The sequence below is a fragment of the Amblyraja radiata genome, chromosome 4 (genome assembly GCF_010909765.2).
Source record: "Amblyraja radiata isolate CabotCenter1 chromosome 4, sAmbRad1.1.pri, whole genome shotgun sequence".
Lineage (NCBI taxonomy): Eukaryota > Metazoa > Chordata > Chondrichthyes > Rajiformes > Rajidae > Amblyraja > Amblyraja radiata.
In genome coordinates this window covers 55301574-55318025 of record NC_045959.1, presented here as the reverse complement: position 1 = coordinate 55318025, position 16452 = coordinate 55301574, and the positions used below count along the sequence as shown (strand labels likewise).

Genomic DNA, 16452 nt, shown 5'->3' with positions numbered 1-16452 from the left:
CCAACATCCCAAAGATGCGCAGGTTGTCAGTTAGTTGGCCTCTGTAAAAATTGCCCTTAATGTGTAGAAAGTGAATATGAAAGTGGGATAACATTGAACTAGCGATGGCTGGCATAGATGGGCTGAAGGGTCTGATTCCATGCAGTCTTTCTAAAACAAAAGTCCATAATTCCCTCAAAGTGGCAACAGGAGTAGAAAGAGTGGTGGGTATGCTTGCTTTATTAAGTCGGGAAATTAAGTATAAATGTCAGGAAGTCATGATACTGTTTTATAGTACATTGGTTAGTCCGCATTTGCAGTATTGCCTGCAGTTCTGGTCGCCCCATTACAGAAATGATGTGGAGGCATTGGAAAGGGTGCAAAGGAATTTTACCAGAATGATGCCTGCATTAGGGGGTATTAACTACAGGGAGAGGCTGAACAGACTGGGAATGTTTTCTCTAGAATGGAAGAGGTTGAGGGCAGACCTGATAGAAGTGTATAAGGTTATGAGAGGCATAGATCAGGTAGACAGTTACACCCTTTTACCCAGGGTGGAAATGTCAGAGTTTTAAGATGAACGGGGAAAAGTTTGAAGGAGAGGTGCAGGGCAGGTAAAGACAATTGGACAGATACACGGCTACAAAAGGGTTTGAGGGATATGGATCAAATGTGGGAAATCTTTAAAGGAGATACAGTGCAGAAACGGACCCTTCGCCCACCGAGTCCACACCGATCAGCGATCCCCACACATTAACACTATCTTACACACTAGGGACAATTTGCACTGATACTAAGTCAATTAACATATAAACCTGTACGTCTTTGAAGTGTAGGAGGAAACCGAAGATCTCGGAAAAGCCCCACGAGGTCATTGGGAGAATGTACAAACTCCGTGCAAACAGCACCCGTAGTCAGGATCGAACCCGGGCCTCCGGCGCTGCAAGTGCTGTAAGGCAGCAACTCTACCACTGCGTCTTGTGTGGGGCCAGCATTTACACAGATGCTGGTGTGTGTCTGGAACGCGCTGCTGGATGTGGTAGTAGAGGCAGAAAATAGTGGTCTTAAGGGACTCTTGGATGGGCACAAGGATATGCAGGGAATGGAGGGATATGGATCACATGCAGGTAGATAAAAATTGGTCTTGGCATAGACATTGTGGGCCGAAGGGCCTGCACCGTATTGTTCTATGCTCTATGTGGCCAAACTGTACAGGATGAAAGTTCTAGTTCTGTTCAGGCAGCTAGTTTTTTTTCCACGGCAGCACAGTGGTGCAGCGGTAGAGTTGCTGCCTTACAACGCCAGAGACCCGGGTTGAACCCTGACCTCTGGTGCTCTCTGTATAGCGTTTGTACGTACTCCCCCGTTACCGCGTGCGTTTTCTCCAGTTTCCTCCCACACTCCAAAGATGTGCAGGTTTGAAGGTCAATCGACTTTATTTAAATTGTAAATTGTCCCTAGTAGAGCGCAGACTCGGTGGGCCAAAGAGCTTGTTCCCGCGCTGTATCCCAGTTGCATTCGAGTTGAAGTTCCGTGAGTGTGTTTGGTATTTCACACCCATCCCCAATACACAACCTTTGCACATGGATCAAACTAACTAGCATATCGTAGAGAGGTTTTTCAAATCCACTTGGCCAACACCAAAAAATATGAACTAGTTATTTTTTTGTTTTGTTTAGGCAAGAGATGCGTGGGTTTGTAGGTTAATTGGCCTCTTAATTTAAAAAAAATGCCCCGATGTGTATGTAGGGAGTGAATGAGAAAGTGGGATAACATAGAACTGTGTGTAGGAAGGAACTGCAGATGCTGGTTTACACCGAAGATAGACACAAAATGCTGGAGTAACTCAGTGGGTCTGGTAGCTTCTCTGGAGACAAGGAATAGGTGATGTTTTGGGTCGAGACCCGTCATCAGACAGAGTCAGAGTGAAAGTAAAAGTATGAGAGTTTAGGTTTAGGTTTGTCATTATCACGTGCAGCAAGAATATTATTGTTTTGCATATTATCCACAAAAATCAAACAAATTTAAATGTGAATATAAATCAAGCTAAACTCAAATACAATCGGTATAATGAAGGGAAAGATATAGAGTGCAGAATGTAATTCTCAGCTGAACGAATGGGCGATCAATTTTTAGTGTGAACTCGATGGGCTGAAGAGCCTGTTTTCATGCTGTATCTCCAAAAATCTAATATAAAGAGACCACATTCTGAAGAGCCCATGCCCGACGGCAGTCCCTTATCTGGCTTAACTACAATTAAGACAATTTAAAGATATTTGGACTGCAACATGGTGGGATAGATTTTGGAGGATATGATCCACGCAAGGGCAAGTAGAACTAAAAGATTTCATTAAGTTAGGAGACACAAGTAACTGCAGACACTGGTTTACAAATAAAGACCCAAAGTGCTGGAGCAACGCAGCGGGCCAGGCAGCTTCTCTGGAGAACATGGATAGGTGATGTTTTGGGAAGAGTCCTTACCCGAAACACCACCTATCCGTGTTTTTCAGAGATGTTGCCTGACCTGTTCAGTTACTCCAGTACCTTGCGTCTTTTGTTTATAAAGCGAGTTTAATTTAGCTTTATGTTTATTATTGCCACGTGTACCGAGGTAGAGTGAAACACTTTGATTTGCATACTAGTCAATCAAATCAGACAATACTTTACATGTTCATAAATTGGCTGGGTTGGGCCAAAGGGCCTGTTGATGTGCTGCATGGGTGTGTGGGTGTGACCATCCTCCACCATCACACTCTCTGCTGGGCTGTGTAAAAGCTTTTCATTGTACCTCGGTACACGTGACAATAATAAGCGAAACTAAACTAAGGGCACCAGATTTCTGGGGTACACTGATCAGTGAGTTGTTTTTGCTGGCCTTTATCCAGCGCAGGTACCCCCACCTATCTTATTGAGATTGAGACCCAGCCACCAACATGGGTGGGGATGAGGGGTGGCCACCGTGAGGGGAATCGGAAAGTACTCTAACTTATGGATGGAGTCAGCAAGAGACACACAGTGGAGGGTTTTCCATTTATTTATGTGGAACCAGTGATTAAAGGACTCCGAAACGCCGTCAGCAACAAAGAAACCATCCGAACATGAACAATGATCCAACTTATCTTGGCTACGTTTAGATTTTTGACTTGGCAAACGATGACAACTGTAGAAGATAGTGATCTGTATGTAATGATATAATTGGGAACACATTTAAGAACATGTTTACACAGATTGTAAGATTTTGTCTTATACCATTCGCAGATGTTCTCAACTTTCATTGTGCTTATATTTATTTTGGCTTTTTCGACCACTGTCATAGGCTTCCATTTCCACAGCTGTGACGGTGCGGAGTTCTGAGGTAGGATGAAGAGGTCTCATGCTGCTAATACAACATAGAACGGTATGGCACAAGAACAGGCTCTTCAGCCCGCAATGTCCGTGCTGAACACAATGACAATTTAAACCAACCCTAAGAGATTAGCAGATTCATCCCCCTCCATAAACCTTCATTAAGGGCGGTACAGTAACGCAGCGGTAGAACTGCTGCCTTATTTCGCCAGAGATCTGGGTTCGATCCTGACCACGGGTACTGTCTGCAGGGAGTTTTTGTATGTTTTCCTGTGACCGCATAGGTTTTCTCTTTTTTTTCAATTCAAAGATACAGCGCAGAAACAGGTCTTGGCCCACGAGGAAAAGGGGAGATGCAGCGAGACCTGGGTGTCATGGTACACCAGTCATTGAAAGTGGGCATGCAGGTGCAGCAGGCAGTGAAGAAAGCGAATGGTATGTTAGCTTTCATAGCAAAAGGATTTGAGTATAGGAGCAGGGAGGTTCTACTACAGTTGTACAGGGTCTTGGTGAGACCACACCTGGAGTATTGCGTACAGTTTTGGTCTCCAAATCTGAGGAAGGACATTATTGCCATAGAGGGAGTGCAGAGAAGGTTCACCAGACCGATTCCTGGGATGTCAGGACTGTCTTATGAAGAAAGACTGGATAGACTTGGTTTATACTCTCTAGAATTTAGGAGATTGAGAGGGGATCTTATAGAAACTTACAAAATTCTTAAGGGGTTGGACAGGCTAGATGCAGGAAGATTGCTCCCGATGTTGGGGAAGTCCAGGACAAGGGGTCACAGCTTAAGGATAAGGGGGAAATCCTTTAAAACCGAGATGAGAAGAACTTTTTTCACACAGAGAGTGGTGAATCTCTGGAACTCCCTGCCACAGAGGGTAGTCGAGGCCAGTTCATTGGCTATATTTAAGAGGGAGTTAGATGTGGCCCTTGTGGCTAAGGGGATCAGAGGGTATGGAGAGAAGGCAGGTACAGGATACTGAGTTGGATGATCAGCCATGATCATATTGAATGGCGGTGCAGGCTCGAAGGGCCGAATGGCCTACTCCTGCACCTAATTTCTATGTTTCTATGTTTCTATGAGTCCGCGCCGACCAGCGATCCCTGTACACGAGCCCTATCCTACACACAATTTATAATTTTACTGAAGACAATTATTCTACAAACCCACACATCTTTGGAATGTGGGAGGAAACCGGAGCACCTGGTGAAAACCCATGTGGTCACATGGAGAATGTACAAACTTCTTACAGACAGCACCCGAGGTCAGGATCGAACACGCATTTCTGGCGTAGTAACGCGGCAACTCTACCACTGCACCGCGATGCCACTACCTTTAATCTAATCTCCTAAGAGATCAAGAGTCTGAATGCTTTATATGGAGCATCTGTAGAAGCTGGTGGGAGTTGTTGGGGACATGCCCAACTTCCTAAGCCTTGTAAGAAAGTAGAGGTATTGTCAGACAAGTTATTGCAAGCAAATAAGTTAATTGTCACGCATGTCTCGTGTAAGTTATTCAAACAGCGGCGGGTGGAAGGTGAAGGGGAAAGCCGGTGGACTGTGAACGGTCTGTGAAGCCTCGGAAAGTGCCGTAATGGTTGTGATCGGCACTAGCCCGCGGCAGCTGCAGGAAAGTCGAAGGAAGGAGTCTGGGCCAGGCCGACCCCTACTTCATCGATCTAGGACATAGGACCCTAAAGTGACAAAATATAGGGCACTGCACATCTCCATGGACCAAGGATGGAGTTTTCAGAGAATTTAAAGTAGCAAGATGGTGCCAGAACCTGGTGACTCTCTGCGTGCTGTTCCAGAACACGACCTATTGTACTCAAGTATGGTATGATTTGACTGGATAGCACACAGAACAAGCTTTTCAATGTATCTCTGTCAATGTGACAATAAAGAAACCATTGAACTATTAAAAAACACAAAAAAGAACCCCTAAAGGTATTTGTTAATTTTATCTGTAAACCACACTGCCAATAAATATAAAAACATGCAGAATTTCCATTTTAATCCGTTGCGCTTTAAGAAGTTGTATATGGTTTTCAACATATCTGTGAATATATTTGTATGTGCAATGGGAAAACTTCTTCCCTCTGTTATCAGGCTTGTGAACATTCCTTCCATAAGCTAGGGTACTGTCCGATTCACCTCTACCCCTTTGTGGACATTGGACCTTGTCTATTGAACTGGTGCATATTCTGCACTCTGTATCTTCCCCTTTGCTCTACCTATTGTACATGAAGTTGATGGTTGTATTTACTGTATATATGGTATATCTGATTTGTCTATAGCATGCAAAACAAAGCTTTTCATTGTACCTTGGAACATGAGGCGATAATAAACCTTTTCAGTGGTGTGAATTGGTAATAGGGTGGCCACATTTTAATGAGGAAATATCACTTTAATAATGTTGAGTGCATATTTAATGATTTAGTTGTGGAACAGTGGTGCAGCGGTAGAGTTGCTGCCTGACAGTGCCAGAGATGCGAATACAATCCTGACCATGGGTGCTGTCTGCACAAAGTTTGTACATTCTCTCTGTGACCGCATGGGCTTTCTCTGGGAGCTCCGGTTTCCTCCAACATCCCAAAGACATGCATGTTTGTAGGTTAATTATCCTCTGAAAATTGTCCCTAGTGTGTAGGATAGAGCTAGTGTATGGGGGGATCGCTGGTCGGCACAGATACGGTGGGACAAAGGACCTGTCTCCATGCTGTATCTCTAAAAAGTAATAAAAATGCAGTTTTCTAATGTTTATTTAAACAATTGAAAATACCAGGTTTCGCTGAATACTAATTAAAAAAAGAAAATGAACTAAAAAATAAAATCTGAGTGATTCAGGCAGAATTTCTCCCTGGTTTTAGTCTCCATGATACTTCCTTGGATTCCGGCTGACTCCTCTCAGCTTCTGGTTTTAAGACAAGGTGGAACAGATAGATGATCTGGAGTCTCCCAATTTTCCATCCTGTGCCTCAGCTCAGCATAGAGGAGCCCATTTGGCCCGTCAGGCCTGAACCAGCTCTTTAGAACGAATTATCCAATCCAACCAACTCCCTTGCTTTCTGCTTGTAACTTAGAATCAGAAATGGGAATGGGTTACTGTAACAGCGGCATGATATTGCAGTGGTAGAGTTGCTGCCTCACAGCGCCAGGGACCCGGGTTCAATCCTGACTACGGGTGCTGTCTGCACGGAGTTTGCAAGTTCTCCCTGTGACCGCGAGGGTTTTCTCCGGGTGCTCCGATTTCCTCCCACATGCCAAAGACGTGCGGTTTTGTAGCTTAAATGGTTTCTGTAAATTACCCCTAGTGTGTAGGAAGAGGATGTGAAAGTGGGATAACAGCGAACTGGTGTGAGAGTGATTGTTGGTCGGCATGGACTTGGTGGGCTGAACAGCCTGTTTCAACGCTGTTTCTCTAAGACTAAAACAAACTTGTTCAGCTATTCAAAACCAAGGCAGTTATTGTGACAGAGCTGTGCAGAGTGCAAACAGGCCCTTCAACCCACCTTGTCCATATGGACCAAATTGCTCTCATCTCATTTGCCTGCATTTGACCCAGATCGCACTAAACCTTCCAATCACTGTATCTGCCTAAAAGTCTTTTAAAAGTTGTAATTGTATCTGCATTGAAGAATCTATTAGATCAGCACATGGATATGGAGGGATGTGGGTCATTTTGTAGGCAGAGAAGATTAGTTTAACCTGGCATTATTTTCAGCACAGGCGATGTGGGCCAAAGGGCCTGTTCCTGTGCTATACCGTTCTATGTTCTGTAAAGACAATGGATTTAAAGAAAGGCACCAGGTAAGAGATCAGCTTGGTACAGTGGCACAGCGGTAGAGTTGCTGCCTTACAGCGCCAGAGACCTGGGTCCAATCCTGACCTCGGGTGATCTCTGTTCGGAGTTTGTACTTTCTCCCCATAGGTTTTCTCCGGGTGCTCCAGTTTCTTCCCACACTCCAAAGACTTACAGGTTTGTAGGTTAATTGGCTTCAGTAAAATTGTAAATTGTCCCTAGTGTATGTAGTCTACATAACATGCAAACTAGTGCTAGTGTATGGAGTGACCGCTGGTCGGCAGGGACTTGGTGAGCCCAACAGCCTGTTTCCGAACTGTATCTCTGAAGTCTAAAGAAAAAGGAACTGGAGAATAGTCAAAGCAAAGAGAACATTCAAGTGCAGAAGGCAACATTTTATTTCATTAGTTGATAATTTCAACCGAAAACTATTTTAGTCGCTAAGGCAAAATAACTTTTGAAAATATCAAATATTAGTAAATACTCTAAATTAAATATGCTATTGTGCAGATTAATAGAAATGTCTAGACTTTGTGATGACAGTACTTGTGGGAGTGAGGGTTGAGCAGCAGAGATACACGAGTAATCAGTCCACACTGTCACTCCAGGGCCACAGGGAAGGACTGCCGCACTGTTGGAGGTGCCGAGGGTCAAATGAGAGTTTAAAGCCTTGCTCTCTCTCTCCAGCGAATGCAAAATGACTTATCGTATCCCTTTATTTAAGAAGGAACTGCAGATGCTGGAAAAATCGAAGGTAGATAAAAATGCTGGAGAAACTCAGCGGATGAGGCAGCATCTATGGAGTGAAGGAATAGGTGACGTTTCGGGTCGAGACCCTTCTTCTTTTATCGTATCCCTTTGACGATCGGAAGATACCCCTGCAGTCCTGGTCAATATTAACCCTACAACCAATATTGCTAAAGCAGGCACGCCCATCGCATGTCGGCTGCGGAGTCTTGCTGTGCGCCATTGGCCATCTGCATTTCCTGTGTTGAGACCGCAACTGCATTTAAAGACCATGTCATCGGTTGCAAGGCACTTGGGAACGACCTGAGGCTTAGTTTAATTTAGTTTAGAGATATGCCGTGGAAACAGGCCCTTCAACCCTCCGAGTCCACACTGGCCTGCGATCCCCGCACACTAACACTGTCCCAGGGACACACACTCGGGACAATTTACAGTTTGACCAAAGCCAATAAACCTACAAACCTGCACGTCTTTGGAGTGTGGGAGGAAACTGGAGCACTTGGGGAAAACCCACGCAGGTCACGGGGAGAATGTACAAACTCCGTACAGACAGCACCCGTAGTCAGGATCGAACCCAGGTCTCGGGCGTTAAATGGCACTGCGTCACCGTGTACTGTACGGTGTGGTCTCGGAGAAGCTGTATAAATGCAATTCCATTGCTTCATAAAATAATCTCCCCATTAATCTGATGCCACCCTTTCCTCAACCCATCCATTGACCGCAGTCACCAAGTTTGCAACTTCCAACATTGCTACAAACAAATCATCAAAAGAGTTACCACCTTGTCTCAATGTTTAAATCTTGGAATACATACATTTGTTTGTCAAGTGGCTTTCCAAATGAGTGGTTCAGAATCAATAGGTGCAGCATGGTGGCACAGCGGTAGAGTTGCTGCCTCACAGCGCCAGAGACCCAGGTTCAATCCTGACTACGGGTGCTGTCGGTACGGAGTTTGTACATTCTCCCCATGATGGTGTGGGTTTTCTCCGGGTGCTCCGGTTTCCTCCCACACTCCAAAGACGTACAGGTTTGTAAGTTAATTGGCTTGGTATAACTGTAAATTGCTCTTAGTGTGTGTAGGATAGTGTTAGTGTGCAGGGATCGCTGGTCAGTCCGGACTCGGTGGGCCGAAGTGCTTGTTTACACGTTGCATCTCTCTAAACTGAAATAAAATAAACCATGAAGGGTGTTCTTTCATACTTGTCTACTTAGAAGCCACACAACTGACAAAATGATATTTTCCAGTGTAAACATTGAAGTCTGATTGAATGACAATAGCTCCACAGTGGGTAGAGAAGGGATCTACCCGCAGCCAGCAGCCAGCTCAAGAACTATTCTAATACGATGAGGTGTTAACGTTGAGTTAATACTTAGTTCAAGTTCTAAATCCATTTCGATCTGTTGCTTGATAGTTATTTTGCATTTTCTCCCACAGAATTGTTGTTCTGTTGTTCACCCCGTACAGTTCCGTAAGAATTTATATTGTTGAGTTCCGGTTGTATTTTTCCTGCCTTTTTCTGCTCTGTGAAAGAAACAGAAAATATGATTACATCCACTTTCTTTTAACGCATATAGAGTCGCAGGGCTATAGTGTCATCCAGTAAAGAAACAGGCCATTTCAGTCCAAGTAGCCCGTGCTTGATCTCCAATGACCCAATGGTAAATGTGGAATAAAAATGTGGAATAATCTTTGAAAGTTCCGTCAAGCATCAGCTCACAGAGGAAATACAAGAATTGAAGATGCTGGAATCCTAAACAAATCTAAACTACGAAATCCAGACTAATGGAATCAAGACCACAAAAAGTAGTAAACACTGCCCAGTCCATCATCGGCTCTGACCTCCCCACCATCAAGGGGATCTATCACAGTAGCTGCCTCAAAAAGGCTGGCAGCATCATCAAGGATCCACACCATCCTGGCCACACACTCATCAGGTAGAAGGTACAAGAGCCTGAAGACTTCAACGTCCAGATTCAGGAATAGCTACTTCCCCACAGCCATCAGGCTATTAAACTCAACTCAAACAAAACTCTGAACATTAATAGCCCATTATCTGTTTATTTGCACTTGATCTGTCTTATTTATTCAAGATTCAAGATTCAAGATACATTTAATTGTCACATGTGCCAGATGGCACAGTGAAATGAAATTCCCATACAGCCATACAATAAAAATAAAGAACACAACACACTATAGAATTTAACATAAAACATCCCCACACAGCAGAATCAAAGTTTCCCACTGTGTGGGAAGCACCAAAGTCAGTCTCTTCCTCCACTGTTCCTCGTGGTCAGGGCCTCCCCGTGCCCTCCGCAGTTGCAGCTACGGGCGGCCCGATGTCCAGGACCGCTCGCCGGGGTGATACGTCCGACGTCGGGGCTGCGGGACGTCCTCAGCGGCGTGGACACCAGAGTCGGCCCCCTCCTACCGGAGTCAGCGGCTTCCAAAGTCCGCAGGCCGCGCCGGGTGGAGACTGCTGCTGTGGGCCCTCTGCAAGGCGCCCCAGGACTCCACGATGTTGTTCAGCGTTGGAAGCTCTCCGCACCAGAGCTCCACGATGTTGGAGCAGCGGCCCAATGCTCCGGAGCTCCAAACGGCGACCCAGGTAGGCACCGCCCGCTTTTTCATGTGTGTACATATTTATATAATGGTATATAGACACACTGATCTGTTCTGTATTTATTTATGCCTTCTATATTCTGTTGTGCTGAAGCAAAGCAAGAATTTCATTGTCTTATTTGGGACACATGACAATAAACTCTCTTGAAATAAACAAATGCTGGTGGAACTCAGCAGATCTGATAGCATGTGTGGGTGAATATGACAACTGAACATAGAGCATTGAACAGTACAGCACAGGAACGGGCCCTTCAGCCCGCAATGTCTGTACCGAACATGATGCCAAATTAAACTGATCTCATCTGCCTGCACATGATCCCTATGATAAAGTCCAATAAAGTCTGATTTAAGATAGTTCAAAGGTCTCTAATGAGTTAGATGGGAGGTCTGAACTGCTCTCTAGCTGGTGAGAAAATGGTTCAGTTGCCTGATTAAAAGCTGGGAAGAAACTGTCCCTGAATGTGGAGATGTGCGTTTTCACACTCCTGTTCCTCTTGCCTGATGGGTGAGGGGAGAAGAGGGAGTGTCCGGGGTGAGACTAGTCCTTGATTATGCTAGTGACCTTGCCGAGGCAGCGTGAAGTATAGATGGAGTCAATGGTTTGTGTGATGCTCTGGGTTATGTCCACAATTTTCTGCAATTTCTTGCGGTCTTGGATGGAGCTGTTCCCGAACCATGTTGTGCTGCATCCCGATAGACCACCAAAATATAGTTCTGATGGATGTTTTGGCACGTCTTCTGTGCAGTTTTGTTTTATCTTTGACAATCATTTGTAAAATGACCAAAACTGACAAATATAATAAAAGATTCATACTTGGAATGGTGCCCATGTCAATATATGGGACTTTAGCTGTCTGCTTCTCCCTGTTCTTGGCTATTAAGAAAACACCCAGGAATGACAGCATACACCTAGAAATATGGAAACAAGACATTACAGCAGGAGTGAAGACAAAACAAGCTCTCCATCTGTATTCTAACTTTTCCTACATAATTCTATGTGGACAAAATGGTTCTAGCTTTCTCAAGTTATTCACACGGGCGATTACTTTACACTTTTGAGAAACAGCGTGGAAACAAGCTCTTCGGACCACTGAGCCCCCGCCGACCAACAATCACTCTAGCATTATCCTACACACGAGGGACAACGTACAATTTTACAGAAGCCAATTAACCTACAAGCCTGTGGGTCCTTGGAGTGTACGAGGAAACTGGAGCACCTGGTGAAAACCCACGTGGTCACAGGGAGAACGTACAAACTCCCTACAGATGGCGCTCATAGTCAGGATCATGGGCGGAAATCCCGGGGGGGGGGGGGTGGGTGCGGGACACACGTCCCCTCCATGTTTTGAGATGTGGGGGACAAAGCCCCCCATGTTTTGTAATCCGGATTTTTAAATTTGGTGAAAAAAAAATCTATTAAAAATCTCCGCTTTCCACGACAGTGGAGGTGGGACTGATGATCGAGGGCGCCGATTGGACGAGAGAGACATCAGTCAGCGGGCAATGGGAGGGGGGGGGACATGATGATTCAGCGCGATGATTGGAGGAGGGAGGTGTCGGTCAGAGGCGGAAGTAGAGGGTGGGACTGAGGATAGATCGTGGTGATTGGAGGAGGGATACGTCCTGGTGGAGAAAAGATCATAGCGCAGAGCTTGAATCGGCCCGTTCACGGGGCCTTTCATCGCCCGGCTTGGCCCGGCGCTGCTTAAAATCGTCCACGGGATCTTCTACCGCCCCGCTGTCAAATTACTGCATCGAAGCGATCGAGGTTGCCGATGTTGAAACCCCCGCCGGTCGATGGAAGATCCCGTGGCCGGTTTTAAGCCGCGCTGGGAGATGAAACCCCGCGAACGGGCCAATTCAAGCCCCACGATTCGGGGCGGATGAAGCTGCTATTGCTGGAGTTCGGAGTCGGTCACCAACCAGGTCAGCTCCCGATGTTATCATCCACAGGGCCCACGGCCGAAGCCTCGCGCGCGCGTGCATGCGCGGCCACCAAGAAATTGTGTCCCCCCCCATGTTTTGATAGCGATTTCCGCCCCTGGTTCGCGGTCTGACCTAGGTATCTGACGCTGTAAGGCTCCAGCTCTACTGCTGCACCCCAGTGTCTCCCTTAAATCGTTGAATGAGAAAACAATTTTGCAAAGCAAGATTTGCACTCTGATGCACCTTCCCACCCTCCCCCCTCCCTGTACCCCACATGGTCTCACACCCATTTCTCCCCTTCTCCCTCCCCCTTCCACCTACATTCCTTCCTCTGGCTTCACATTTCACACCTCCTATACCTATGTTCATCTCTGGCCGCTGTCCAACCATTTGTCAATCAACCCCTGCACCTCACCTGTATCCACCTATCACTCACCAGGTTCTGTCCTTGTTATCCTGTTGCTGTCCCCCACAGAATCAGTCTGAAGAACAGTCTCAACCCAAAATGTCACATCCATGTTTTCCAGAGGTTCTGTCTGACCCATTGAGTTCATATGTTTTAGGAGCAGAATTATGCTATTCAGCCCATCAAGTCTACTTTACCATTCAATCGTGGCTGATTTATCTTTCCCTCACAACCCCATTCTCCTCCCCATAACCCCTGACACTCTGACGAATCAAGAATCTGCCAATCTACACCTTAAAAATATCCGCCTGTGGCAATGAATTCCACAGATTCACCACTCTCTGACTAAAGAAATTCCTCCTCATCTCCTTTCCATAGTTACTCCAGAACTTTGTGTCTTTTTCTGATTCAAACCCTGAAATAGAAAGGGCTGGAGTGACTGAGTGGGCCATAGAGAACATGGATAGGTGGTGTTTCAGGTCGGGACCCTTCTCCAGACTGAAGAAAAGTCCTGAACCGAAACGCTACCTATCCGTGTTCTCCAGAGATGCTGCATGGCCCGCTGCGTTACTCCAGAATTTGTATCTTGTAATGCAGGAGGTATTGCCTGTACAAAGCGCTCTGGCATAAATCCCAATTCATGATGGATGGAGGAGATGAGACATTTGATTGATTCCATCACTTACCCGAACAGGAACATGAAGACATTGAGTAAGGCAGCGCCGTAGAATTCCTGATAAAATATCACTCCTGCAATTAGAGGAAATTTTTTTTATCGTGTTCTTACAATTATAATGTCACAGAAAACTCATTCTATCACCCAGGGGAGCATCCCTTCAGTGCCATCCCTTCAAGCCGTTAAACTAATCTCCTCCGCCTGCACATGATCCATATCACTCCTTTCTTTGCATATCCATGAAGCAAAAATGGGAGGCACACTGGTGCAGCAGTCGAGGTGCTGCCTTTCAGCGCCAGAGACCGGGGTTTGATCCTGACTACGGGTGCTTGTCTGTACGGAGTTTGCACGTCTCCCCTGTGGCCTGCATGGGTTTTCTCTGGGTGCTCCGCTTTCCTCTCACACCCCAAAGACGTTCAGGGCCTGGTTGTACGCTGTATCTCCAAAGTCTAAAAGCTTCTTAAATAGCACCTCCAGCACCACCCCGAGAAATGTGCTCCAGGCCCCCACAACCCTCTGTGCAAAAAACTTGCCCCGCACATCTCCACTAAACTTTTCCCCTCTCACATTATACCTATGAGCCCTGATGTTAAGAGGGAATCTGACACCAGGGGGCGAATAGCCTGTTCCTGTATTCATGATTATAGGTGATAGGAGCAGAATTAGGCCATTCGGCCCATCAAGTCTCCTCCACCATTCTATCATGGCTGATCTATCTTTCCCACTTAACCCCATTCTCCTTACTTCCCCCCATAACTCCTGACACCCGTACGAATCAAGAATCTGTCAATCTATGCCTTTAAAAATATCCATTGACTTGGCCTCCACAGATTCACCACCTTCTGACTAAAGAAATTCACCCTCATCTCCTTTCTAAAGGAACACCCTTTAATTCTGAGGCTATGACCTCTGGTCCTAGGCTCTCCCACTAGTGGCAACATCCCCTCCACATTCACTCTATCCAGGTCTTTCACTGTTTGGTAAGTTTCAAGGAGGGCCCCCCACATCCTTCTAAACTCTGTTTTACTGTACGGTTCTATGTTCCATGCTCCACGTTCTAGTGCAGACTGTGATAAATCTCCTACATCCTACTTCTAGCTGGTTGGTGAATCTTCAGCAAACAGGTGGAGAGGGTTGAACCCCTGTCACAAGGAACTGCAGATGCTGGAATCGCAGAGTCTTGGAGTAGAATCATACCTGCAATAATGGCACTTGTCGTAAAGAGAACAAAGTTGATTGGCACCACTTCCGTCGCATTGTAGAGGCGCATGGCTTGGTTCAAGAATCTGCAAGAAAAGCTCATTGCTTTAAGCAGGACGAACATAGAACACAGAGCATAGAACAATACTGTACTGTTGGGGTGGCATGGTGCCGCAGCGGTAGAGTTGCTGCCTTTTACAGCACCAGAGACCCGGGTTTGGTCCTGACTACAGGTTCTGTCAGTACGGAGTTTGTACGTTCTCCCCGTGACCGCGCGGGTTTTCTCTGGGTGCTCTAGTTTCCTCCCACATTCCAAAGACGTACAAGTTTGTAGGTTAATTGGCTTCAGAAAAATTGTAAATTGGCCCTAGGGTGCAGGATAGTGCTAGTATACGGGGTGATCACTGGTGGGCCGAAGGGCCTGTTTTCGTGCTGTTTCTCAGAACTACACGGAACTAAACACAGGAATGGGCCCTTCAGTCCACAATATTTGTGCTGACCATGATGCCTAGTTAAACTGATTTGCCTGAACATGACCCATATGCCTCTATTCTCTGCACTTCCATGTGGCTATCTAAAAGCCTCTTAAACATTACTATCATATCTGCTTCCACCACCACCCCAGCACCAAATACCAGGTGCCCACTCTCTGTGTGAAAAACTTGCCCCGCACATCTCTAAACTTTGCCCCTCTCACCTTAAAGTTATGCCCTCTAGTGTTTGATTGTTCCATTCTGGGGTGTGGGTATGGGAATGGAGGGGTGTGGATCATGTGCAGACAAGTTCATGTTCATAAGTCATAGAAGCAGAATTTGGGCATTCAACCCATTGAGTCTACACCGCCATTCAATCTTGGCCAATCTCTCTTTCCCTCTCTACCTTATTCTCCTGCCTTCCCTCCATAACCTTTGACACCCTTACTAATCAAGAACCTGTCAATCTTCAGCCAATGACTTGGCCTCCGCAAGTAAGGGTTGGTCTTGGCAACATGTTCGGTACAGACATTGTGGGCTGAAGGGCCTATGTTCTATCCCAAAGACGAAGGTTAATTGGCCTCTGGAAAATTACCCCTAGTGTGTCAGGAATGCGTGAGAAAGTACGATAACATAGAACTAGTGTGAACTAAACGCCTCTTAAACGCCACTCTCGTATTTGCCTTCACCACCGCGCCTGCCAGCACCCACCCTCTGTGTTAAAAAACAAAACTGGTCTCACACAATTTGGAATAGATCAGGTAGGCGCACAGTGTCTCTTGCCCAGAGTACGGGAATTGAGAACCAGAGGACATAGGTTTAAGGTGAAGGGTAAAGATTTAATAGGGACCTGAGAGGTAACTTTTTCCCATAAAGGGTGGATGGTGTTTGGAATGAGCTACCAGAGAGGTAGCTGAGGCAGGGACAATTGCATTGTTTAACAAACAATTAGGCAGGTACAGTACATGGATAGGACAGGTTTGGAGGGATATAGGTCAAACGTTGGGATGAGACTAGTGTAGATGGGACATGTTGGTCAGTATGGGCAAGTTGGGCCGAAGGTCCTGTTTCCATGCTATATATGACACATGGGGCCAAAACCTGGCGAATCTTGCATGCTGTCTCAGTGGACTATTTCTGTCCACTTTGCTAATCGGGGATTGTGCTTAGGTATGGCAATACTTTACTGAGCTGTATGCAGAAAAAGAATGTCACTGTGCATTTGTACATGTGGCAATAAAGCACCAGTGACCATTGACTATTGAACAGGTG

General features: G+C 45.9%; 1 protein-coding gene across 1 annotated transcript in view; it reads right to left on the bottom strand.

The window, feature by feature from the left end:
• Positions 1–8932: 8932 nt before the first annotated feature.
• Positions 8933–16452, bottom strand: part of nipal2 (NIPA like domain containing 2) — a 49591-nt gene continuing 42071 nt past the window's right edge. Inside the window, exons 8-11 of the mRNA XM_033019463.1 lie at positions 14705–14793; positions 13518–13581; positions 11314–11408; positions 8933–9401 (exon numbers count right to left, since the gene is read on the bottom strand). Of these exons, the coding sequence (XP_032875354.1) occupies positions 9292–9401; positions 11314–11408; positions 13518–13581; positions 14705–14793 (358 nt within the window). The 3' untranslated portion in view covers positions 8933–9291. The remainder of the gene's footprint in view (positions 9402–11313; positions 11409–13517; positions 13582–14704; positions 14794–16452) is intronic.